Source organism: Zonotrichia leucophrys, chromosome 1A (assembly GCF_028769735.1).
Source record: "Zonotrichia leucophrys gambelii isolate GWCS_2022_RI chromosome 1A, RI_Zleu_2.0, whole genome shotgun sequence".
Lineage (NCBI taxonomy): Eukaryota > Metazoa > Chordata > Aves > Passeriformes > Passerellidae > Zonotrichia > Zonotrichia leucophrys.
In genome coordinates this window covers 41,391,527-41,419,043 of record NC_088170.1, presented here as the reverse complement: position 1 = coordinate 41,419,043, position 27,517 = coordinate 41,391,527, and the positions used below count along the sequence as shown (strand labels likewise).

General features: G+C 45.1%; 2 protein-coding genes across 3 annotated transcripts in view; one reads left to right on the top strand and one right to left on the bottom strand.

Annotated features, from left to right (window-relative positions):
* SYN3 (synapsin III) overlaps positions 1-27,517 on the bottom strand; it is a 183,756-nt gene that overhangs the window by 61,005 nt on the left and 95,234 nt on the right. The gene's annotated exons all lie outside the window — the stretch shown is intronic.
* Positions 23,590-27,517, top strand: part of TIMP3 (TIMP metallopeptidase inhibitor 3) — a 34,519-nt gene continuing 30,591 nt past the window's right edge. The window contains exon 1 of the mRNA XM_064702501.1: positions 23,590-23,964. Within this exon, the coding sequence (XP_064558571.1) occupies positions 23,841-23,964 (124 nt within the window). The 5' untranslated portion in view covers positions 23,590-23,840. The remainder of the gene's footprint in view (positions 23,965-27,517) is intronic.

Genomic DNA, 27,517 nt, shown 5'->3' with positions numbered 1-27,517 from the left:
CTCTGTTGTGGCTGAATACCTCTGAAAATGTCTTTATAGCTTCTCAGAACATGAGAGAAAATCCAAAAGGTGTCTCTGACCATCAAGGATGGTCTGAGCTTGCTCTCAAAACCTCACCTGAGTGTAAGATTTTAAAATTCCTCGTTACTTCCTGGTGAGGTCCTCTCTGACCAAGGACTGATTAGAGAAGATGCTGATTGTACAGCTGATGCCAATATTAGTCCCAAAGAGCATCCATCTCAAACTCAAGTTCTATGTATGTATGATCTGTGGCTGACTTAGAATAATAAATGGGAATCATGTTGCTCAGCATGAGGAAATTTAACTATAATGCTGCTCACCATATTTTAGAGGAAAAATAGCTGTCAGGCATGCAATGATCTAAGTCTGCTAGGAAATAACTCTATCTGTACAGTGAACTTTGGGAAATACCCTTGTCAAATTCAGTGACTAGCGACTGTAAAGAATCACAGAACAATAGATATTGTGATCGGAACAGCTGTAGAAGTCATCTACTCCACCCACAGAATTATTCACAGAAGTGCTATTGCCAGCACATCATCTGGTCAGCCCTAACTCTGAATAGCTGCATCCTGAAAACTGCCTAAATTGGATATTCTATGACCTCTATGGCCTGTCTGTTCCAATGCTGCACTACCTTTATAGGAATTTCCTTCTTAATGGCCAGCTCCTGTGGCTCCTGTTCAATGCTGTATCATCTGATACTGCTGAGGAAAACACGGATCTGTTGTGCTTGTAATTACCCTTCAGGCAATTGCAGGCTGTTTGATTAGCCTTCCTTTCACCTGCCTCAACGTGCCTCAGCACACCCTTGCCAATCATGTGCTCCAGGCCTTTGACCTCTTCTGGTCAGTGTTAGACTTCTGCTGGACACTCTCAAGTTTCCTCCAATCCCTCTGCAATGTTCATGTTCCAGACTGGATAGTGTGTCCTATCAGCAGCCTCATCAGTGTCAGGCACAAGGGAAAAGAACTTTCCTAGATCTGCCAGCCACGCTGCTCCTAGAGTAGTGCAGAACACAGCTGCCTTGTGGTGTCAATGCAGGATCAGCTCATTCAGCCTGAAATCCACCGTAACCTCCAGATTTTCATCCTGACTTTCATCTGAGCCAGTTCCCTCCCAGAGTGTAGGAATCATTCCAGCTCAGGTGAAGAACTTTGCGCTTCTCCCTGCTGGACTAAATGAGGTCTCTATAGCTACAATCCTTTTATCTTTGAGGTGCCCCTAGGTTGAAGATATCTAAATCTATGTGTTAGATTTCATAATTTTGCATCTTCCAGTGATATGGTGAGGGTGCATGTGTACGCTATCCAGGTTGTTGGTGAAGCACATGGACCACAGGATCAACCTCTTCTGCACACCATTTATTACTAGGTGTGAGCAGATGCTAAGCCTTTGATCATCACTATCTTCTCAGTCTTGTGGTCCAGCTGATTTTTAACCCACCTAGAAGTCCTTTTTCCAACCTTAGCATTAAAAAGCCTAGAAGATAGCAGAGCTTTACCATTTCTAGGAGTTTCTAAAGCAGCACTGGGGGGGGTATTGTTTCCAAATTAATTCATAGAGATTCTCCAAAAAGACTATCTGCAACAGTAGGGGATTGATAAAAGAAAGACCATGTTCAAACTGACATAAGGCATTTATGGAAGATAGTGTGCCTCTATTGTCCTGGAAGTTTCAAAACTGCTGCTTTGCCATTCTGCTATTGCTTCTTTCCTAACCTACAAAGATTGAAATTTAGATCTATTGTGCAGTTAAAGGAGAAGGGATAAGGCCTGGGGTATTGACAGTGAGCTGATACTGCCAGCTAGCATCTACAGACCCAGCAAACTGCAGTGAGAAAAGGCTATTTTCAACTTACGTTGTCCAAATGTGTAAACTCAAAACATCTTCTTCTGGTATTCTGTCACAACATTTAATTACAGCAGACTTATTTCCCCACCCCAGATAGACTGAAAGAGTTTCAAAAGGTGAAAAAATTAAATAAATTAATTTTTTATTTTGTTTTGACTGCAAGTCCTTCTTCCTGGTGTGAAAAGATGGGACCAAAAATACCCCTTCACACTCCAAATGTGCCTGGCTCTGGATTTGGATATTTCATATCCAAAGTCTCTGCCTGTAGTCCATATTTGTTAGCAGGAGGTCAGGGATTAAGACAACCCCACTCATCCAGGTCAGAGCTGTTATAAGGGAGCCTTTTATTCATTCAGTTATTCCTTACTTGTCCTCTTTCACATTCAATTTCGCTTTGTTTTCTGTATGGTTAAGGGAAATTACACATCCATATGGTTAGGAGAGAATGGATTCCTTCTTCCTCTTAGACAGTAAGGAAAACTAGAGAAAGCATCAATTTGTAATATAAGATGACCAAAGAAATCCTTAGCAATTATTTCATCACAACTGTCTAATTATGAGGCTACGGTTTCCTCTCTACACCTGAGGAGCTGCAGGGCTGAGCTACATCCCAGATGAGTGTGATACAACTGAACAGTGCCAGAATTAATTCCTATTAGAGAAGTTCCTCCTGTTGCTAAGCTGGCTGGGTGACCTACTTGTACTGTCACTGGATACTGAGCATCCTTGTTTGAGCACAAAGTTGGTATTGTTGCTGATGCTCAGACTTATTAGCTATTTCTCCCTGCCACCCATGATAGGATTTAATCTCAAGTAATCTGAGGTGGCAATGAAACATGATGCAAAGCAACTTGGAGGGCTTTTCACTTCAGACAGGCTTATTCAGTTTGCCCTGTATGGCAGAGTTTATTGAATACCAAGCAAGAAACCTGTTCTCAGGGAAAAGGCTCTCTCCATATATATGGTGACTTGCTGCAGTGAAGGAAGCTGCCCTGACGTTGCTTTTGTTCCTCTCCAAAAGCCCATTCAAAGGCACAAAACCAAACCCCCAATGAGAAGGTGAAGGAGCTGGAGCCCAGAGGCAGTTTCCAGCTGCCTGGTAGAGTTTCTCTCCACTAACATGAGCCTCCTCAGGGATAGGGGTCAGCGAACTGGGTTCCCACCACCCACTTCACATGGCAGGGACTGCCTTTGGCCTTGGGGATGAACAGAGGGAAATTTTCCTTCAGCTCAGTCAATGCTGCAATGAGGTGACTTTGAGTCCTCCATCTTTTAGTTACTTATTTTCTTGGCATTTCAGTGAAAGGCAGAGAATCTGTTTTCCATTTGCTGTACTTTTGCTGGAGACTGTAATTGCTCTTTGAACCTTCAGGAGCAGGAAACCCATTAAAGGCCCAAGAGGACAGGGATTCAGTGCCAGCCAGCACATTCCTTAGCTCCTTTCATCCTGCATGAGGAGAGTGCTTCTGGCTTCTCCAGAAGGGATATTACTACATTTTGTTCAAATGTAAGGCTGATTTCAAGAGTAATTTTACCACTCACCTTATAGTTATCATAATTCCTGCTATTTGCAGTATTCTCTTTATGGTTATTAACACAGAAATATCTATGGGGAGGTCATTACAGAAAGCCCAAGTATCAAGCTTGCCTTTCAGTATCTTGCAGACTGTAATGGCAGATATAATAACAAAAAAATCTGAGCTGTGGGCATGGCACATCAAACTGTGGAAAATTGTTGGGTCAGAGCTTTTTAGGAGCCTCTGGAAAGAGAATGAGAAGGCTGCACTTGTATGGGAAATAAGAGCTGCCTGTTTCAGGTAGAAAAAGTATGAAAAATCTTTCATGCACGATAATATGCCTTTAACGATGCAGTTGCTACTCAACAAGATTATTTTTTTGAAGAAGAGACATGGCTCAGAATAAGTGGGACAGGCATTTGCTGAATTATCTTGGTTGTGCACCCCCTCTGTGAACTGCTGATAATCTTCCAGAAAGTCGGAAGTGGTTGGCTGTTGCTTTGCCTCAGTGCTGTGTCCCCCACAATGACTTTCTGCTGCATGAGACCCCTAGGGTAGCTAGCTGGCTGTGTCTGAGTCTGCCCACAGACTCTGAAGTGGGAGAGAAGGAAGCAGCACACCACAAAGAGGAAAGGGTAAGCCTCAGAAGGTACTTCTGAGAAAATAATGGCAGACTGGGGTAGTAGTGGGAGTGGGAAGGCACAGATATTCTCAGCCCAAAAACTGAGAATGAGGAGCTTGGATCAGGTGCAATTAAAGAAACAAAAGAGATTCTTTTAAGGATGACCCAGCCGAAGTTTGTTTGTTATTCCAGTGAACTTCACAACAGTTCACTAGAATATCACCTATGCCAGGTTTTAGCCCATTCAGTAGTTGGCTCTGTGCCATTTTAGAAACACAGACTGTCACTAAAGCTGATATAATGATCTTGGGAAATAGAGGATAGAGTGCACAAGAGTGTAAGTGAAGTGGCTCACACTATTGTCCCATCCTTACCATGCTGAAATGGTAAAAGGAAAGGAAGCAGGAGACATGAGGATGTCCCATGTGTTTTGAAGATGTCAGAAAGGCCTTGAGACTTCTCCAGCTGATGTCTGGGAGTGGGTCCTATTGGAGAGGAGCTAGACAGACCATCCTAGTGATGGCAACACTTGCAGAGGAACTGTCACTTATTTTCTGTATTTTTCCTTATGAGGGATCAAAAAAAGGATTTTGCTAGGCAGTGACAAGAAGCAAAGCCTGTCATGCATGCTCTGTGTGTCCAACAGAGGCACTGACATTTGCAGTGGTCATGAGTTAGGAAGGAGCCTGTGCTGTACATCACAGTAACCATCTTGCTTCCAACAGAAAATAGCACTTAGCAAGTGTCAGCTTCTCTGCAAGGGACCAACAGTCTAGCTCAGCTCTGCCGTTTACAGCACCAACCAGGTTCTGAGAGTGGGGAATCTTTGCTGGTAATCCCTCCAAACTCCTTTATCTCCAAATAATCTAGCATAAAGGACAAGGACAAAGCACTGGTTCTGGTCCTCAGCATTGTCCAGATTCACATCTCCTCCCTTTCTCGTTCTTATACTTCAGGTTACTTTAAATGAGGACATATAGAATCGTGGAATTGTTTAAGTGGGGGGAGACCTCTAAGATCAAGTCAAGACATTAACCTAACACTGCCAAGTCCATCACTAAACCAAGTCCCTAGGAACAACTTTTACATATGGTGTGTATAGCACAGAAAATGCCTGCAAAAATATTTGTAATGGCTGTGAAGTCAAGTGCTTAGAAACCTAAGAAATCCAGGATGAAAGTTACCTGGGTAACTGATGGCTGCTCATGGCTGTGAAAGCCCCACGAGGGCTCCCTGCAGTACCCCCTGCCTCTTGCATCGTGGGACATAGATGGCAGTGGTCAGCAGAGGAAAAGGGACTGCAGAAGCAGCAAGGGCCATCATGGCACTGAAGGGATGGACTGCTGCCCTGCAGAGCTGACCAGTGCTCCTGTCATCCCGTGTGATGCTTGGCAAGTTAGCCAGATACAAGGCTGTCCATTGCTTTCTGCATGCTTAACATAGCCTCTGGTCCCAGACCGTGCTCTGAGGCCAAGCAGGGTTATTTTTATTATGAATTGATTCCCTGATCCTATTTGCAGAAGGGGCCCAAAACTCAAAATGTGTGTTGTGAGATTCAGTGTAGGGCCAGGGTGGAAAGGCAAGGGCTCTGCTGACCAGGGTGGAAGCTATTGGACCTGGCATTGCAACCAGAGCCCCCTGAATGGCTGAGCCACAGCTGACTTGCAAAAGGAATGAACACTTGCAAATGCACCTGGACTTCGTGCTTAGAATATAAAGTGGTAGAATAGAAACTGAAAATCCAAGTCCCTGTAATTCTGTATCAAGTTCACAAATCTTCTGACTTTGCACTTTCAGCAGGCAGCCTCTCAAAATACAAAATACATAATATTTACTGTCCTGCTGTGAAAACAAATTTGTGGATGTTTCTGAAGCAGTCAGATATATCTTGCTGAATGCCATGAGCTCAAAAGGGGTTTTAGTCATTCTGCTCTCAGAACTTTGTTTAAACCCGACGAACTAAAGACGATCTAAGTTCATCCACTGAGTAGAAGGACAAAGCTAAATCTGAAATGTTTATTTTTTTAATTGCAGAAATCCTGTGACAGGAATCCTGTCAAAGAAATGATCTACATTGCATGTCTCAGAGTACGGAAATTAAAACTTCAGTGTCAACCCTTCTTTGGGCACTTCTCATGGGCAATTCCTGACTTTGCAACTACAACAGTATTTGAGTGTAGTTTTTGTACTCAGACAATACATTTACAGTCATCTTCGCTTGTAGCCTACCAGTCCCCGCTGACCTGAAACATTCTCAACTGAAATTTTTTTGTTTTAATTAACAGTCAGCTACAAGCTCAATTAAGCCGGAGGGAATCTTTATATAGACAGCTTTTCTTGCTTGGAATAAGTGGTTTATTTGATTTGGTTTCCTCTGCTTTTTTTTTTTTTTTTTTTTTTTTTTTTTTTTTTTTTTTTGTACAGGAAAGAATATGAAACATGTGAGCATCTCTCATCATCTTTATAATCTACAAACCCTTCTGGATGGGCTTACTAGCACATCCCTGGAGAGACAGCAGGTATGTGTGGGAGCTGGAGTATGTCTGAGATGGCTAATGACCTGTTGTCAGATTTTTTTCAGAAGAAAAGTTCAGCAACACTTCTGATGTGGCAGCCCTTTAGCACAAGAAATTTTTAACATAATTTTTGATTGGAAAATAAAATTAATATAAGAAAAATAGTATTTTAAAACTTTTTTGTTTTCTCTGCTCTCTCTTAGCTTTCTGCTCCTTGTTTACAACTTGGAAGCAAAGGAATCAGATTCTTTCACCCTGTGAAAGGTTTAAAACAGGTTAAAGCACCAGCTTAGGATTTTTCTTAAGTAATAACCAACAAGCAAAGCTAAATCCTTTTGCAAAATAACAAATTTAATCGGACAGGCAGCTTTGCACCAGCTTCCGCCAATCTGCTGCCCAGTGCAGAGGCACAGGGACCGAGGGGGCCACAGCTGCTCTCCGGGGAGACTGGCAGGGCTCCAGCACCAGCCTGCCCAGCAGATAAAGGTTCCAGCCTGTTGGGAGCACGCAGCAAAGTGTGTGACAGTCCCACTGGTACTCAGCGTTGGGAAACTATTAGAGGAATGCGTAGTTCAACAAGCCTCTACACACATGCCTCTGTTTTTTCCCTTGAGATAAGATTTCGTGTTATGAATTCTCAGGGCTTCCCCTGTTTTTCTGGCCAGAGGAATCCTGGCTTAACCCAGCAAATTATGAGAGGGGCCCATAACAAGGGACAGAGGCAGGCCTTGTCACCTGAGGCACCTGGCACTACGTTAGGAAAGAGTTTCATAAAGCAGGGAACTGTCATTCTTGGCACAGCTGTCCCTGCAGAAAGCAGACAGTAGCTCCTGCAGCCCCATCCATGTGCAGTTCAGATGCCCTGAGCTGGGTTTTAGCAGCACTGTGGGCTGCCCAGAGCAGGCTCCAGCCCTGCACAGTTCCTGGTGTGAGGACGTTTGCTAACAGCTCCCCATGAACTCCACAGCCCTGGTTGTTATCAGCACCCACTCCAGGCAGGTTACTGCGAGTTCGAGCTTGCCTGCCTGACCCAGGGGCTGGCCTCTGATTACAATGTCACTGTATGCTCAGCTCTACACCCCCTCCTGCACGGCCTCCTTTGACAGACCACTTAATACACACAGCACATTTCTGAAAGGAAGAAACAATTCCCCATTCCACTCAGAGGCTAATGGAGAAAAGTCTTGCTCAAATACAAGTGCATGAAATGCTTCAAAGTCATTTTCTTGAAAATGGCTGGGAGTAATTTCCTCCTTTGTCTCAGAACTTTTTCTTACTCTTTATTTATATAAATACTTGCAACAATGGCTAATTGTCAGAAAAATGTAAGCTATTTCTTAGCAGGATTCTTGTCTGCCCATTTGTACATTCCAAACTTCTGTCTTTATGGCTGAAGTCTTGACTAAACTATATATCTCAGTACTGAGCTAGGTACTACCTCCCCAGAATGAGCCTGTTGGGACTGGCAAGCATTCTTGTTAAAAGCCTGAAATAAAATAATCCATTCCAAATGACTTATTCTTGGCTCTGGCAATTATTTGTGTGTATATATGCCCCAAGTTACGTTAATGTGGAAGTAACAGATCACAGAGAGCTGGTAGTGTTGTATATGATACTTACACATTAAGCCTATGGCCATGACATCACTGCCCTTGTTCTGGGCTCCAGTGATGGTGTAGCCAAAAAAAACGTAACTGAGAACACAACTCATTGTTCCTTTCAGCTGCTGAGGCCCTATTGACTTTGTGAGTCACGCTCAGCATGCAGAGGTGACACATTCCCCCATTAGTGTTACTAATTCCCTGGTTTGGGAAGGGAATAGTGCCTGCTCTAGGAAAACAGGGAAGGGGTGGAGAAGCATTGGGACTCACAAACTCGCTAGCATGGCTTAGCCTTTCTGAGTTCATCTGTCTGCAGCACAGATATGACACCAGGGTCTAAAGTTGTTATAAACAGAGGATTGTCCTGAGGCTTATTTAGGACAACTACTATTCTTTGGTGAATCCTAATGAGAGGCTCAGGCTGCCTGCAAGATACAGGGAACTAAGACCCTGTGTTTTCCTTTCTGTTTTGTTGGCTGACCAACATGGCAGAGAGAGCTACAGGGACAGAATTGCCCTACTGGCCTCAGTTGGAGAGAAAAGAGCTGAAACAGCCTAGAGGTGGGCCTAATACTGATCAACATATGCTGGCACATATGGGTGGATTTGTGTCAGAAAACAATAACATCATCAGCATAAAGTGTGAAAAGCTGGGACTAGCTGTGCCATAGTAGATCACCACCCTTAGTCTCATGTAATGGTTTGCAGTCTTTGCTGATAAAATTACAGCAAACTAGAGGACCAGAAAAGTCTGTTGAAGAAGTTATCTTTGAGCAACAAAAAGCCAGAACCCAGTGAGGATCAGGAGTACTTAACAGGAACTGCAGGTGGTGGGAGATGCTTAGCTGGACCCACTTAATAGAAGCTGCTAAAAGAGTTAGAATAGCTGCAAGAAGCAGCAAGCCAGAGGGACTGGTCAGGGGTTCCTACCCTATCTCAGCTCCAGCTTGAGGAAGCCTTTGCTACCCAGCAGGAGTGTGGCAGTCCCCTGAACTGTCAGATGTGAGTAGAATGTTTCCAGACCTGGGGAGCAATGGTCTGCTCTAGCAGCTGTGCCAGCAAGCAATGAGAAAGGGCTTTGGCAAGTATCATTCTGGGAGCTGGTGGATGCCTGTTGTTTGTGTTCCTTTGTCCTTTTCTTCTTTATTTCCAAAACAGTGCTGTTCTGCTAAGCCATTTATGATTTGTGAGCAAGGCAGCAGAACTCTCTGAACACTCAGTTAATTTATTTCTCTCAGGTTGGAAGTTGGAACACAAAATTCTATTTGTTAATGAAATTGAACTGCCCTTGCTGTTGTCAGTTAGACTGGAAGAAAGAGTACATTTATTCCTTCCTTAATTTTTTATCTTTCCCTTGTTGTGCACTTGAGGCAAGGGTGAGGAAAGCTGCTTATTGCCTATGTTTGAGCTCTTTGCAGACTTGATGAGTCTCTAGTGAAAGTCTGCATGAGGAGCCATTGGGAGGTTGGTACCACGAAACTGGACTTTCAGTTTATATACAGGAAAAAAAAAATAAAGGGCCCTTTATTTACGCTCTGTTGATGCCACCCCTTGGCAGCTTTTACACCTCTCCTAATCAGAGCCTGAATTCCTGACTGCATCTGACATGTGCTCACCATGTGTGGCTGCAGTATGCAAAGGTGTGTAAAAACTGGATGTAAAATAACTCACATGAGTGGTAGCATGGGTCTAAGGTCAAACATGCCCAGGCAAAATTCTGGGCAAACGCCCAACAAGTGAAGCACACGCCAGCAATGATGCACAGCACTCACACACTTTGCTGCAGTTCCCATGCTAGCGAGAGCAGGAATGAGGGAGGTGTGTCCCCACACTGCCATGTGTCTCTAGGACACTGCCAAGGTATTTCACCTGCGAGGCCAAGGAGAGGAAATAACAGCCTATGGTTATGTCCCCGCTCCAAATGGGGTCAGAGGTACGCTCTGCTGATGCACAGAGTCTGTGCTGATTGCACAGAGTCTTTGGGAAGGCTTTTTACAGCTTCTGTTCCAATGGCCGTTCTGGCAATTGCACTTTCAGAGCAGTATGAACATTATCAGAGCATGAAAATATGTTACATTTGAAGCCTTTGGAGTCCAAGACTGCTTCTTACTCCTGTGATGCTCAGAACAGCCTGGAATGATGTCTGACATACCAGACTGCTCTCAAGCCTAAGAGATTGTTTCAGCAGTAGTCAGGACTGGCAGAAGCCAATTGAATCAGGCAGAGAGAATGCAACAGACTGGCCTGAGGCTGTTCATACAGCCCTGAAGGAGTCAGCTGCAGGGAAAGGATTATTTGTGGAGATAGATCCAGACGTGATACTTGCTTGGTTCCACAGGGTCAAAGGAAGCTGTGAGCAGTCCCCTTGTAGGTAACCCTGTGATCACAAAGACACCTTTGTCTGTCCTGCCATCACTCCCCTGGTATTTGTACACAGACCCCAGTGCCATCTGCCCCCTATGAAAGCTAACCCCCACGTGCTGCTTTTTTCACAGGGACTCAGTCTATTCCTATGTTTCTCTATCCTTGCTGGAGGAAAGTGATTTCCTAAAGTCTAGCCCAAAAGACATTACGAGCCCTTTCACCTTGATGCTCTTCTTGGATCCCCTTAAATAAGATTATGAGGTCCTCAGCATCTTTTACTTTCTAAATTCACTCTTCAGAATGGTGTATTCTGTTAATTTTCCACGAAGGGAAAGGCTCCATGCATAAGGTGCTGCAGAGAGCCTTTGCCCCCACCCAAAGTCTTGTTTTTCAGAGTGACGCACACCCCGCTCTGCTATTACTTAATAAGAAGTGAAGTCACTGCTTTCCTCCCCTTCAAACTGCTCCACCCTCAGTCAGGAGGTCTGCTTCTCCACCCTTTGGCAAAACAGCTGTTTGGGGGTGGAGGTGAGTTTAGGGGTGGTGTTGACCAGCCTCTCATCTGGGGAGAAAAAAAACAACCAGTCTAGCCCTGTGAAAGAGCTGCTTCAGAGCTGGGAACAGCCCTGAAAGCCTTTTCCGTTTCTGTGTTTGTGTGTATTTCATGTGAGCACAATAATAAGATCATTCACGTCACTCTGTGGGGCTACTTTAGGATGCAAAGAAGAGTGGGAGCACAGCAAACCACCTGGCTATTCTTTATTTGTCTTCTTCCCCACTCTAAAAGAAAGTTTTCACTGGAACTCTCACCCTCCTACTTTGGCAGGTAGGAAGAGGCAGAGAAGTTGGTGTGTAGTGTGATGTGGGTCTAAGTTCTCTCTGCTCTGCTCAGACCTTTCTCACAAGCAGTGGGAAGGAAGACAGCCCCTAGGAGTTGGGTGCAGCTGCATGATTTTGCCTTACCTCTCTCACTGTGAGCTCAAGTAGCCCAGAAACTGCCCTAAATATACTCCAGCATCCAGCATTCCCTCAGGGACCATGTGCCAACTAAACATGCCTGGAACACAATGTGGTGCAGCCACTCTTCCTTCCCACCCCTGACATGCCCTTTCCGGCATGCTGGTGGCTGTTCTGGCTGTCTGCTCACCGGACGCTTCACTGCAACAGAGAAACCACAGGCAAGGGAGCGATGCCTGGATTACATTCTATATCCTTGGAAGACAGAGTGTTGACATTTGGGGCCTCAACATCAAGGCTTTTAGGGAAGGTGTTTGCTCCAAGAGGTGTTACGTTGCTCTAGAAGCTCTGTGTTTAAATGGGGAGCACTGTGAATGTTCATTCAGAAAAGAAACTGTATCATGCAAGGAAGCACAAAAAATGTGAAGGAAACTTGTCCCGGTAGGGGAGGCAAATGTTTCAACTGGCCATTGCAGAGGGTGACAACTGGAAGGGAGCTCTCCCATGAAAAGGACAAACAGATGGTGAGGGACAGAAGGCAAAAGCAGAAGGTCTGACAAGTGAGGAGGCAGCTGGTAGGTCCAGTGGTCAGGATGGCCAGCTGTCCTGGGTTTGGAGGACAAGACCATCACCTGCTGTAGAGCAAATGTAGTTTTGTTCCAGCTTTGCTGGGACCGTAGAGGAGCTCTCTGTGCACATAACTACTTTTCTGATATCTCCTGCTTCAGCAAGTCTGTACCAGCTCATGCGTTCTGTTCCACTGTGCTACAGCAATTTATACTCCAGTTTCTGTTTTCCCTGCTCCTCAGGCATTTCCTGGCTGAAGCAGCCGTTAGCTCTGCTCTGCTCACTCCGATGCTTTATGATCACTTACTCATAAATAATCAACTCAAAAGCAGCAAAGAAGAAAGCAGAGGTCCCACAAATTTTTAAATTTGTTTATATAGAGGTAGCACCTCACTCAAATGCCAACATCCCCATTGTGCCAGGTGCTACACAAAAATGGAACCAAGTCTGTGTCCCAGAGGGAAAATGATTTTCATGTTACCCGAGACAGAGCGCAAAGATGCAATGAGCTAATACTGGTTAATTCCAGTGGTCTAGGACTTCAGCTTTGCATTGTTACAGAGCTCACATTCCTGGGTCAGAGAAACCATATTTTTGGGAAGGTTCAGTGGAAATGGTTTTGGGACTGTACCAAAGCCCTCCCAGGATTCCAGTTTTCTTAGTCTTAGCCTCAAAGGAATTTACAGCTGGCTCGGGCAGAACTGGAAGTCCCCACAGGAAGGATTTTGTTGATATTCAGTCTTTGGAGGACAGTGAGCTTCTCTGTGAAAGGCAACACATATATCTGTGGTCCATGACCACAGCACCACACCCACCACTCCTCCAAAACAGATAGAGTTTCACGGGCTCACATGACCCCATCCATCTGTTCAGGGACTATTAGGGCAACCTATATATGGGGTGTAGTGGGGGGAGATTCTCTCCATTCATTCCTTCAGTTTAGGCAGGACTTATCTCTGTCTGAAAGTGAATCAAGCTGCCAACACTTAAAAATTAAAGGACCTTCAGCAATCAGCAGAGCTCCCAGGAAAGCAGCTCACCAGGTCAGTTTTATGTGCAGACTGACTGCTTCCTGCCAGCCAGAGCAGGGTGCTACAGGCAGTCTTGTCCAAGATACCCTAGTCAGTCTTTTGCTTCTGGTCCAACACAAAATCAGAGGTGTCTGTCTAATTAATAATGTAAATCTGGCCTCTGGCCTATTCTCAAGGAATACTGCTTTTCTGTCTTTGAGAGACGTAATAACTACCTTTTCCTCCTCCTAATCAAGTTTCTCAGGTTTCCTCATCTGCCTCTAAGACTTTTGAAATCAACCAGCTGAAAATAAGATTAGTGACACAATTTCCAGGCCTTGAACTAAATTTTCTTACAGAGCAGAGTCACCATCTAAGGGCCCATAAACCCTTTTACTGTCCACAGTCCATCAATTAGAGCCCACACTTTTCCCCTGCAGAGCATCCTCTACAGATTTTATGTGGAGAGGAGAGGCAGTCAGGACTGGGAATCCATGAGAAATTTAGTGGAAGAAAAAGAGCCACCTGTTGCTCATGTTTCTGGGAAAATTTGGTTGAGACAAGAGGAGTCATCCCTACCCTTTTACCATTCTTTTGTACCCTGTGGTGCCTCTGGATTTCAGACTCATAACAATCTGTACAGCAAATCTCATGTTAGATAAAGCATTGACACCAATTCACCACAGGACTGTAAAGCAGGTAAGACTCAGGGTTCCCTGAATGTGGTATCTGCAGTACAAATGCCACAAGCTGCAAGCTCCTTCCCTCCTGGCATGGCACATTTATTGCCACTATGTTCATTTTAAACCCTCTCTAATGTGCACTCGATGCCCTTTGGCAGGGACTCATCCTGCCTGTTATGTATGAGTACTGTGTTTGGGACAATGTGGTTTTGGTTTTTCTAACAAAGAACAGTGCCAAAACATAATGAAAGTGCATCAGTCATAGCCTGCATAGGAAAGGCAGTGTCCATGGGATGATAACATCTTTGGTAGTTACCATAAAATTTTAAAGAAGAGGTCATTCCCCTCATACACTTTTAAAAAACCTCATAAACTTGGTATGCTAAGAACTACTAATATGAATATGTCGCCCTTATTTGGAAAAAAAGCAAATTATGCTTCCAGTTTCATGATCCCACTTAATTTTTTGATATTTGACCTGCAGATTAGAGGTTTTCACGTCATCTGTCAACCCACAGAGACTATCCCAAGGTTCAGTGTGTGTGAGAGAGATAGGAAAGGAACATTAGGAACAGGCCAACCACAAATAGCTAAAATTAGCTATGAGAACTGGAGTACTGAGGTCTCTAAGGAACACTAGTCAAAGGAAGAAAATGGTTGTTTGCTAAACTCCCACTTATTCTACTGCCTCTGAGGACTCCTGGCTCATATCCCTGCCCAGACATCCTACATGGCTATTTAAGAGGATTTCCCCCACCCCTTCCCCCTCCATTGGCCATAATTTTCCTTTTTTGTAAGTGCAGTACAGAGTGATATGGGATTCCTGCTCTGGCAGCAAGATTCTGACTGGAAACAGGAAACAGGGGGGCTCTGCAGAGCTCAGCCTCTATGACAACACGAACGTCACACCCACGTGCAGACAGGGATGCTTCTCACATATGGCAATGATCAGCAGCTCCCCTTTTTCCTCCCCTTCCCTCTTCCCCAGAAGGGCTTACAAAGCCCTAGAGGGGCCATATATCGAGTTAGAAGCAGTCTTTAGGAAGCACGGCTGTGTGAGGCCTCAGTTATGACAGAACATGATTTCTTGCATAATTCTTTCAGATTCTCTGAGGCCAGTAAATTTGAGACTGTAAATCTTCACATGACCAGAGCATATGGTCTTAGAATAAGACATGGAGTGAATCACAAAGATACAGTCCATCTTCAGAATCTGATTAGGGGAATCCTTTGAGAACTATCCCTTACAGGCATGCAGCCACAGGCATGGCTTTAAAAGCTTCCCTCCCTCCTTCTTCCCAGAAATGCCTGATGGAATAAATTGGGTTATTTTGGCAGCACCAGGTTGTCCTATTTTCTCCTTCCTATTTTAAAAGCCTTTTCTCAAAATAAAACCGAATGGCTATGACTACCTAATCCTTCAGATTACAATTTCAGGGAGAAAAAAAATTGTTAAAAGTGATTGCATTGATACATGTGAAAACACCTTAGGGGACTTGGAGACATTGTCTAAGCTAAGGAGGTAGGTTCTGGAGGAGCAGGAGGAGAAGGAAATGCTCTTGCAATCACTTGGAGTGAGTATGGGTTTCCTCCAGCCATCTCTCTGAAGTGCTATTTCTTACATCCATACAGATTATGCTATATTAGCCTCTCTAGGCCAACTTGCCATTATACATGGTGTTCAAAGGTGAAGTTTTATTCTGGATGGGGAAGTCAATTTCAAATGAAGTAAAAGATTGCCTCCCTAGCTTGCTCCTTTTTCATGGGTGGACTGTGCTCTTCTTGATGATCCTGTTTCTTTGGCACAGCAGATACTTTATTTAAATATCAATGGGACAAGTTTTTACCAGCAACAGCTCATTCAGTCTCAGCACTGGAAAGGGGAATTGAAATGCCTTCAGCAGGTACACCCACAGCTATCCTATGAGGAAAGGGAGACCAGATTAGTGCCTTCTATCCTAACTGCACTAAAGATTAGTTGGCACTGCGCAGAACTTCACCCCTGCCCTCCCATTCCCCTCACTGGTCTTGTGGTGGTTCTGCTGAACTTGAACTGAGGGAAAAGGAAGCAAGATTTTGGTTAAAAAATGCTGGGTTGCAATCTAGGGAACATAAAGATACAGGTAAAATGAAAACACATAAAATACTTGTCTATCTACTGTCTTTTGTACTGTCAGGTGCTGGGGAAAGTCTGCTGGAGAATCATATCTTTGTTGGTAGAAACTGCTGTTGCTCAGCCCTTTGTTTATTGTTTTCCATTAATTATCCCATGATTAAAACTGTGGATTCCTCCCATGCATTGCATAACGTTTACTCTGAGAGCACTTTCCTCACTGACCTCAGCTAGGTATCTAGGGACAACCCTTCTGCCTTCCTGGCCCGTGTGGTGAGAATTCAATCTCTTCTTGCAGTTTCCTTGGAGAGGAGAGGCAGGCAGAGGCAGAGGGAGAGAAAGAGGAGAGGGAGAAGAGAGAATGTGCTGTGCTAAGCTGCTATTGGACACCTGCTTCTGCTAGAAGTGTTCAGTCCCTCTCCAACCTCTTAGCACTTGAGATGAGCCACTGCTTTGGAGCGCAGTCCAGGATCCCACTGCAGGCACTTGGGATAATGCCAGACCCCTGGCCAACACTCTGTGTGAGATTTGGTGGCACAGCTACAAAACAGCAAAGCTACAGAGAGGTGTTTGCTTGCTCACAGCACATGGTCAAGCTGTGGTACATTCAGAGTTCAACTCCTGGTATGTATTCCGTACATACAAACTACATCTTCCTGGTTCCTACAGCTCTGGGTAGTTCTCACTGAAACACCCCTCAGAAGCACCCCTCAGAAAGGCACAGTGAAGGGATAGAGGCTGTCAGATTAAAGGAAAGGGGAAGAGAGGCTGTGGATTAGCTCTCTTTTCAGTGGACAAAGAATACTATTTTTGTACATCTGTGCTAAATCAAACACTGATTTTTTCACTCCTGACATTAATACATTAGGTGTGGAACTCACATTGCTGACCTGAAAAGTTCCTTTGAGGAATGCATTACTCTTCACTTGGGAAGAGCAAGACAATAAACAAATAAGTATCCTCACTTTAGACTGCAGATCTACCATCTCCTCATCTTTTGTCTCACACTGAATGCCGAGATTTATGGATAAAAATTCCAAAAGAGTGAGGAAACCGAAGCGCTGCCTTTTGCTCTAGAGAAGAAAGAGATCCGTCCTTGAAATCTCCCATCGGAAATTCCCCAGCTTCTCCTGGCTGGGACTGTGAGTCTGAGGGAAGGGCCTGATGTCAGTGAGCAGCCAGCTACTGTTTAGAATACAGCACAGATTTGGGAGCACAGGAAGGAAAGCATTGAAAAAGTCTGGATTTATAAGAAAAATCCTATGCTGGAGCAATTCCACACAGAGGAACTGCTTCTCACTTTTGACATCACGCAGTGGCATGCATGACAGGAGTCACTGAGTTCATTCCCTGCTGGGACACTCTCCTTGTCACTAGAGAGTGTCCTTGTAACTAATACCTTAATTTGCAGGTTCAGGTGAGAGGCTGGTAACACCTGCACTATGGGGATGAGGAGACTGGCTTACTCTTACAGGAAGTTTCTGAAGGCTGTGCAGGGAGAAGCAACTCAAGACATCAACTTTTCCTGCACTTGCAGCTGTTCTGCAGGTAAAGAAAAGACCCTTCCTTCACACCAGACAGCCCAATACTATCTTCAACATGCCAAAAGGGCCATGTCCTCAGGTCAGCCAGCTCTCCCCCCAAGGGAGGCTGTATTCAGCTCTCCTGCTCCTCTGTGGTCAGTCATCACTATGAAAAGCCAGGCCAGTAGTTGAAAGAAAACCGGGGATGCAGGTGGTCAGCCACCTTCAGTAAAAAGAAAAAATTGGAAAAGTTGAAAATTAAATAGTGGACTGTGCCGGGGGATTGAAAAGCACCAAGATAATCCCTCACCCCTGCCTAGCAAAGTAACCTCATCACAGGGAGGGCAACCAGCTGTGAGAGACATGCCAGTCTGGCAGGCTTTCTGTCCCACACTTGAATTTGAGCAGGACATAAAGGCTACAGTGAGAGAAGGCAATGAAATCTCTGACAAGCACACCAACCTTTAGGCTCTTATCCCATCAAAAGGAAGATTTGCACCATAGCTGCTCATGGAGCTGATGCAGATGTTACTGTGTTTCTGTGTCTATCCCTTCTTCCTCAAGGGAAGGCTTCTACAGAGATATTGTAGAAGCCTCCCCTCAAAGGCTTCTACAGAGATATTGTCTTCTTCAAGTTACGTGGATAGAAACGTCAAACCTCGATTGCAGCCATGAATCTGCTCATGAACTCTGCTGGCTGCAATGCCACAGAGCTGCCTTAAAGCTCTCTTAAAAATGTGAGGCATTCCAGTCATTTTAATTACTGTGCATTGCATAAGCCAGAAACCAGTTCATACAAAGGAACAACAGAAAAGTGATTTTCAATTGCTCTCACTCTCTTCTGTATTTAGTGCAGCCTCCAAAGCTCTGGGAACACCAGCTCTTATTACCATTTGAAGTACTTCATCTATTTGAAATCTCTTTGTTCAGTCACTTAAAGCTATTGATGCAGTTTAGAAGGCTTTAAAAAAGAAAATCAAAACTTCAATTTGAAAATGGCTACAGCAGCAGGAAAGCAAAACAAGAGAAATGGAAAGACTTACTATAAACAAAAATGAGAGAATATTAGTTGCTTGGAATGAGGCATAGGCAGGTAGAACCAAGCAAATCACGTCGTGTCCTTCCCTCCCGGATTCTGTCAGACCATCTAATCACAGGCTCCTGGCCTGAACCCTGCATGGTACTGAGCCCTCTGGCCCTGGTCCAGAAATGCACTTAAGCTTATATTTAACTTTGTGTATGTAAATGGTTCTGTTGACTTCAGTAGAGCATCTTGTGTGCTTAAAGATGAACATGTGCCTTAGTGTTTTGCTGGATTTGGGCCAAAGAGCGCGGTCATGTGCAGGAAACATTTTCAGCTTGATAAGGCTGTTAAAAGATATTTCCTGGTTACTCTTCTGCAGCTGATACCACATCACAGCCTGACTGGAGGATCCCCACAATACAGAGGGGTGATTTCATATTCCACAACCCTTTATAATGTAATATTCCTGGAAACACATGGTGCCTACTGTCTGCTACCAGGCTGGGTACTCTCAGTGGGCACAGTCTCTAAAGGATTCTTGAGGACTGAACACAGTATAGAACTGTTCGAGCTGATGAAAATTTAATGGTGTACCTGCAATGAAAAGCTTGGGAATGGGATGGAGTGTTACCTATGTCAGGCTTGCAGACAGGAAGGTGACATAATTCCTTTGCAACCTCAGAGAAAGAGATCAAATGATTTTTTTTTGTATGTATTCATAGAATCAAAGACATTTTTGAAGAAGGAGTATTCTCATTTTAAATAGCATATAAAGTTCACAGGTACAACGGTGGAATTAATAGGAGTTTTTTAACTTGTTTCACACACATAAATCATAGCAAATACAACCATTTTAAACAAAACATCTTCTCAGAGGACAGTGTTAGAAAATAAACAGTTTACTGAAAAAGAAGCAGATAATCGAGAAATATGAGAACCTTTTTCTTAAGCGTTGCATGGCCATTCTCTACTGTCCTACAAGATGGCAAGAGTGTGCTGTAGAAAGAACATCAGATAGCTCTGAAAACACCTACCCTTCTCCTCATGCATAAAAACAACGAGACATCCTAGAGGGCATGATGCTGAGCTGCTGTAAAAAATATAAAGATCATCATCTTCAAGAAAAGTTTTTAGGACAAGAGGATGCATTTGAGCAACTTGTCAGGTGGACAATTTAGAATGCTAATGGCAAGACTCCACACTCATGAATCAAGTCAATTTGCTGTCAAAAAATTAAAACAGAAAAGGGCCCTTACTTCAGAAGCTTTTAAAGTTAATATATTGTTAAGGAGGTGGCAGGGCTGTTGAACTGCAGGTTGAATTCTCCTGATTTTATTCATGCTGAGCTCAGTTTAAGCCAGCTAAGATCTGGTGATGAATGGAAGTGTTACCAACCACCACATGTGACATTTGTCAGGGTATTTTTCTCTGGTAATAGTGGGGTGTCTCTCTGCGCCTCCCCCTCTTTCTCTTTCTCTCAGCCCTCCTGGTATGTGGGTTTTTTTTTTTTGCCAGCAGTTGCTGTAGTTTGATGAAGCCCTTCTGTACTGAAGCAGCCGGCATCCCTCACAATGAAATGTGATCAGAAGGCAAGTGAACATGCCTTTAGTTCATATCTCAGTCTCTGTCCCTGGTTCCAGGCGGGTCTTGTGGAAGGAAAATGATGTTAGCATGCACCTGATAGAAACTGAGTATCAGAAAGCAGAAGGTAATTCTCCTTGCCGAAATTTAAATGATACCCAGCTCAGTATGTTTCCTTTTCCAAGGAATGGGCTCTTTCGGTCCCGCGGAGGCCGGAGCCATCTCTTGCAGCGCAGTGCCCCCTAGCACTGCCGCGCACACCCCGGCACGGCGCCGGGCGCGGGGCGCGGAGCTCAGCCACCCCCGCCTGCGGGACACACGCGGCCTTCCCTGGGGACTCTCACCAGCCACTGACCCAGCCCGGTCACGCTCGGCTTGCGGGAGCCGACGGGAGCACAGCGTGAAGCTGGGTGGCTGCTCGGTAAGGCACAGACATCCTTAATTGTGTTCAGCAGAGTGCTCTTGATGGAAGACTGGAATAACATAGATTTCTTTATTTGGTGACATTAACCAAACGTGAACTCAGATTTTCTCATATGAAGATCAAGGTGTCTATTTTCTCCTTCTTTCAATGCTGCCTTCTTTATGGCCATATAAGGTTTAAAGTTTTATCTGAGCAAAGAAGCAGAATGACAGTTTTTATTTTATTTTTTTTCCCGTGCAGTTTTTTCCATAGAAGAGGAATTAAGAGATAATTATCCTTTCAGTTCCTTCATTGATTTTCTCTGTTAATCTGACACCATTATCAATATTTTCTCATATAAATATACACTCAGAATCTTTGCCTGGCTTTTTCAGAGTTCACTTTGCCAGTAGGTCTTAAAGGGGAGAGGCTAATATTGGATATCCAATGGATATTATCAGATGATAACACAAAATATCTCTATTTGTAGATGATAAAATAAGTGTACAGGCAGATTAAAGTATTTAACAAAAGCCTTGAGCAGGCCACTGGCCAGACTGAACTTTCCTGAGTATAATTTACTTGTACTTTACAAAAATAGAACATTCTGGTTTCTCTGTGTGAAGTGTACTCTTCAAGAGGCAAATAAATATTGTTCTTAATGTATAGTATCCAGTCCTGATTGAAAAAACTGCACCCCAACTACTGTAGAGAAATGAACCTCTCTGAAAAAGAATATCTAAGTGCAAAAAAAGCAGGTGAATCAGCTAAGCCCTGATCAAACACAGGTACTACTACTCCAGGCAATGATAATAAAAGCACTAAAAAAAAATCTGGATCATTTCCCAAACAATGGTATAGAAGATAGTGGCAAGCCTTGCCATACTGACAGCCTGCACCCCATCCCTTCCGAAGAGATGTGCCCAGCCCTTGGATCAAGCTGTGCCACTCCTTTTCATCTGATTGCTTCTCTGGATTATATCTGAAAAGTGAGCCAGTTCCTGCAATCAGCACAAACTTGGTGTCATTTTAACTAGCTTGGTCAGCCTCACTGCAAGCAAGCTACTTCCATAGCTTGGAGGGCCCTGTGGAACTTCAGTAATTTCTGGGCCCCTTCCTCTCCTGCTTCAGATATCGAGAAAGTGGGTTTGTTTTTCAGTCTCCTCTCAATGTGTCCTGCATCTGTGTATCACAGACTGTCAGCATTTACACAGCACCCAACAGCTTAAAAGCTTATTACAAAGCATTTAGCATGTTAGTCCTCGGAACACACAGGAAAGGTGTTATTATAGGAATGAAGAAACATATTCAGGGGAGTTACTTGGCCAGAGAGCGAAGGGAGGTGGTGCAGGAGCTGTGCTTATAATCTAGTTGTGTGAGAGCCAAACTCTCCCTTATTTACACCAGTGTCAGGCTCTGGCAGAATTCTGCTTCTCTCAGATATTGATCTGAGATGTTGATAGGCCAGGTGTATCATGATGCTGGTGGATATCAAACTTTTTACAACAATAAAGGAAAAATGAGAGTGCCAGACACACCTCATTCTTCTTCTGTGTTACTCTGCTGAGGTCGGTGGAGTTGTTCCTTGTTTACAGCCAGTGAGACTGAAATGACATCCACCCAACCTGATGGATCCAGCTTCACTTGTAGTACCTTGAACAGACAGTCCAAGCACCTAAAATATTTTTTGAGCAGGGTTTCTTGTATTGCAACTTGGGCCCAATGGTTCAGGCTGTGAGGTGTCTAAACAGAATGATTTATTTAATACCCTGTCTCACACATACTCATCGGACCCGTTAGTACCTCAGCACCGTCTTATTTTTTCACTGTGTTCACTAATGCACATTCCTGAGCAGCTCCCAACACTATTATCCCATGACACAGGGATTTGAAGCACAGTGAGGCAAAGCTGCCACACAGGTTTTCTGTGTCACAGCGAGGATAGGAACTTGTGTTTCCCACTGCTGGCATTGCAAGCTTGATCCCTACTGACAACACCCATCCTGAAGCTTTTGCCTACCAATGCTCCAAATAAAAGCCTGTGCTTCCTTAAGACAGGAGATTTTAATTTTATATGGACAGTATGATTAAAGAAAAGGTGTAGGAAGACTGTGCTTCACCCAGATGGAACGGAATTGTAAATCTAAAGATTTAGCTGACTATGTAGAAATTTAGGACAGCTGGTCCCTGGCCTTTAATACCAGCATAATTTATAACTAGACGCGCTTAAGTCTTGTAAACCCCATGGAAAGTACTCTGACATTATATACACTGGTTTGATACTGTGATTAATCACCCCTCGGTCCCCTTTGGAGGATAATAAGGCTGTCTGTATCATGCAGCTGACAATCTCCGTCCTTATAGTCCCAGCTCTTCTATAACATTTACATTTCTACAGCTGATGGAAATTTATGGCTTCGAAAGGGGATAAAGGAAAACAAAACAAACAGGACATTTCTCTAGATTCCACTAAAGCTGCTCTGCTGAAATATACTTTGAAATTAAATGTTGGGGGTGCCCGCGTAGATACAACACTGCTTTTTCCAGCTTGGTTTTAGCAGGTTATGACCGCTTTCGAACTGAAAGGCCAGAGAAGGAGAATTGCTGGGTGGTGGACAAGGAGCATCTGAGCAGGATTAAAAACATTCAGGGCAAAATCCTGGTTTACAGTTCAGGTAGGTCTTGTCCTTTCCCCCATCCTCTTTCTACGGCCCCGTTGGGAGAGGAAAAGAAGCAGCACACTGCACTTGTGCGTTAGACAGCTCTCCGGAACAGCCGGAGTAGTGTGCCTGCAGGTTACAGTCGGTTTGCAGGCAGCCCCGGCGGGCTGAGGGGAAACAGCGCGGGCTGTCCAAGCGGGCCGCGAGCGTTCTCCAGGTGTCCTGAGGCGTCGGCGCGGCCGCCCCGGGGCAGGATGCGACAGGCTCGGGCGGACACCCGCCGCTACGGGAGAGCTACCCCGCCCCGCCGCACCGGCAGCGAAGCGGGTCGGGGTCAGAACCAGGTCGGGGTCAGAACCGGGGCCAGAACTGGGGTGGGGGCCAGAACCGGAGTCGGGGTCAAAACCAGGGCCGGGGCCAGAACCAGGGTCGGGGCCAGAACAGAGACCGCACCCCCACCCGCCGCGCGCCCGCTCTATTCCCTATAAGGCGCGGCGGGCGCGGCCCCGCCCCGCGCTCGCGCCGATGAGGTAATGCAGCGCTACCATTGGCCGCGCGCGGCGGCGCCCCCAGAGCGCGAGCGGCTCGAGCCGGGTATAACTCCGCGCGCCGGTGCTGCTGTGCCTGCAGCGCTCCGCACCTCAGCTCCCCTGAGCTCCGCACCCGCACCGTCCCGCCGAGCGAGCGAGCGAGTCAGCCAGAGAGACAGGGGCAGGGCAAGCAGTCGCGGAGCACGGGCTGTTAGGGAGCAAGAATAAAGTCAGCCGAACACAGCATCGGCCGCTTCCCGCTCCGCAGAAGTGAGGAGACACCTCGGGGGCAACATGACGGCGTGGCTGAGCTTCCTCATCGTGTTCCTGTGCAGCTGGAGCCTGCGGGACTTGGTGGTGGAGGCTTGCACTTGCGTCCCCATCCATCCGCAGGACGCTTTCTGCAACTCCGACATCGGTAAGTGCCGGCGCCCCGCAGCCGCCCGGGCCGGGAGGGCTCGGGGGAAGCCGAAGGCTCCCGGGACCCTGAGGGGTGCGGGCAGCAGCGCGGCTGTCACGGCCAGGCAGCCGCGTCCCTCCAGACACGCAGTGAGCGCAGCGGTGCGGCGGGTGGGTCACACCGCACAGCTCTGACCTGACCTCCCAGGAGCGGCTTGGGCTCCGGTGCTGCCCCCGACGTCTGGTTGGCAAGAGGAGAGGCGTGTGGTGGCGGACCCCCGCCCAGCCCTCCCAAGCCCTGTCCCACGGTGGCAGCAGCCTTCCGCAGAAGTATCTTAAAGAAATCAATCATTGTTAGAGTGGCGTAATTTGTAGAGCAGGGCAGAAACACAATTGGAAGTGTAGGCTGCCAAAACTTCCTCCTCAATTTGGTGACAAGAAGTAGGAGGCAGGATTAGGATGGGTGCTCCCAAGCCACGAAGTCGCCTGTGGTGGTTGCGGGTTGGAGGTGCGGCTCTCACAGGCTTGTGGTGCTGTGCTTGTAACGTTGGGAAGGGCTCGAAAAGCAGGTACCGAGTGTATCTAGGCTTTCTGCATGCTGTGCTGTGGTCTTTGCAGCTGTGGGAGGTGTGTACACCTGCACGCTTTTGGGAAAGTTGAAACACTTTCCTTGGATCCTGACTGATATTTTCCGCTATGGGTTTCAGCATCCCTAGGGGTCTTCGTTACACTAACTTTAGGTAGAGGACACCTAAACACCAGAAATCTCTGAGGAGGAGGTTCCCAAGTTCGTTGGCTTGCTTGTGGCCAAGGGTGGGTAACATGATATTGTTGTTGCTTGTTAGCTCTTTCGTGGCAAAGTGTATGAAATCAATTAGTTGTGTCCTTTGAGCTACTACTGGACACATGTCTGTGTAATGGTAAATACAGGCTGTCACTTCAGCAGTGGTGAGAGGATGGCACAAGTCCGAGAGGTCTCCTGCCTTCTCCGTAGGTTGTCTTAGCACACAGCATAAAAGGGGCCAGGGACTTTGCAGTGCTGATACCCACATGGTATTGACTCAGAGTAGAGTCTGCAAAGAAATCCACCTGGCAACTGCTATGGAAGTCAAATAGAAAGTAATTCTCACTGCAGCAGAACACCCATTGCTATGAATGCTGCCAGTAGCCTTTTCAAGTTAGCCAAGGTTAGTGGCAAAATATCTCTTGCCTTCAGTGCTACAGAAGCTGCAGTTGTGCCTGGTTTCTCATGTTTAGTTTATATAGTGAATCTGCTCCTGAATGCCAGAAAACCCATTCCATATTAAAAGTGGTGGGAAGGTTACACTTTGTTTCAGTGATGATAGCCTGGAAAACATTCATAAAATAGTTTTATACTGGGAAATTCTTCCAGGAAACTAAACTATTCAAACTTCTGTTGCCATTTTCATAGTTTGGATAAACAAGTGTGCCACCTAAGTGGCAACTGCCAGGGAGATTGTTCTTTCTGTGAAAGTGAGACTGGGAAACACTAAAAGCTGATGGCAGCATGTGGCCTTCATTAGCTGCATTTTGGGAGAAGGACTGTTTTCTTGCTCTGGTTAGGTCATGCTATAATAGGTAAGAGGTAGTTTCAGCTCAAAAATAGCATTAAATACATTTTTGTAATAAATACACACTGACAGAATATTTTTACAATACGGATAAGTGACTCAGAGTAAACTATGACATTTCATATAATGGTGCTCCTAAACTTTAGGGCACAAAGTTTTTCCGTTTTCTACTCTGTTTTCTGGTTGAGTTCAAAATCTTCCCTTCATCTTTCCTTTCCCTCTTCTGGGCTCTTCATTATATCTCAAGCGTTGGCTTTGCTCTGAGGCAAAGTAGTTCAAAAAGTTGATGTGTCTGGGGCTGTCATGCCTACAGACATCACAGCAATGCAAAGGAAGAGCAGCTTGAGGGGAAAGAGCAGCCCATTCCGGTAAATGCCTTGAATGCAAGTTTGGTTAAGACTGCATGGGTTGAAGAAAAAGTAAATCCTTACATTTGCTAAGACAGTCTGGAAAATGTGATATTTCTGTAGGCTGATTTTAGTAAATGCTGTCATGTTCTTCATACGTGGAAAGGACAAAAAGCTCACTGAAGCTTTCTGGCTTTGGAGGAGTTAATCATCTCCATGGAAACTGATGGCAGTGTACTAGTGCAGTGTTTAGACAGACTAAACTACACGCTGGGTTATAAAACACATTGTGGGGAAGAAAGGGACTTGGCAGCAAGTTTTTATCGCTCTTAAAACTTCTGACAAAATACCAGCTCTAAAGGGAGGAGTCAGTGCAGTAAGGGCTGGAGCAAAAGAGGCTTTTAAAATAGCCCCTGAAACAATGCAAGAAATTAACTAGCTAGGTGGCAGCCTAGGAGAGGCTTTTCATCTTCAGAAGCACTGCATTTTGAAGAAGGAGAAAACTTTTAGTTGAGGACTGTAATGCAAACTTCTGCTGTTGATGTTTTCCTGCTTAACCAGTGAAGTCCTACTCTCAAGTTTTATTCTCTTCTCCTTTAATCTGATCTCACCGGACATTTAAGTTTTCATTTTCCAATGGCTCAGTTCTGATACAGCCTCCCAACCCTGCAGTCACTAGAAGGTTTTAATCCTTACAGAAAGAGATGGTCAAATAAACCCATTGGAAAGGGCAGGATTTCAATATGTACATAGTTTGAGAGTGACGGTTGTGTTCTTTGAAGGAATCTTGAACTTCATAAATAACAATGTATATATATTTTTTTAATTTAGAAAAGGAGGAAGGGGAGAAAAAAAGAGGTACTATTGGTCACAAGGGATCTTTTCACTTAGCCTGACTGTTCTATCATGATGAATGGAGCAAAAGTGAAGAGGTGTGTCTTATCTGGCCCTATGGGTCAATCAATAATAAAATTGCTATTTTAACTCTTGGCTTTCTTTCTTTACCGGGATCAGTAAGTGCCAGAAGAGGCAGTACTGTAATTGGACAAACAGCGGCTGCTATGATTTGCCATCTGAACTTTGCTTCCTCCCCTTCTGCCCTCTGCCTATGACCCCTTCCAGATGTGAATATTTTTCTTTTGTTTGAATTAAGAGACCTTTTGAGAGAACAGACACCAGGCATGCTTTGTTCTTTTGTGACAAAGCTGTGACATTTCCAGCTGGACATAGCTGACATGAAAGGGACTTGTTTGTCCTTTTTTTGCACGAACAGCAGGAATTTTTGAGCTTGGCTGCGGAATGTTGAATTCACAGGTCTGGAAAAAACGCTTCCCATTTGGCCGGCCCCCTCTGCCCCACATGTCCTTTCAGAAAAAAGAAAAAAGGGAGAAAATATGTGAAATTGCAGACTGCATTTTGACAAAGCAGTCTGCAAGTGATAAAGTACTTTGTTCACTCCACAGCTATCTTACTTCTATCTTGTGCATGTACTTTAGAGAAGAGCTATGGCACTATTAGATGTCTTTTACCTAAGCTCAGAGGAGCTCAACATTGCTCTGTGCTGGGGGAAAAATACCTGTATGAGCAAGGATGCCAGTGGGTAGTGCTCCTCTCTGTTCTATGTAACTTCGCT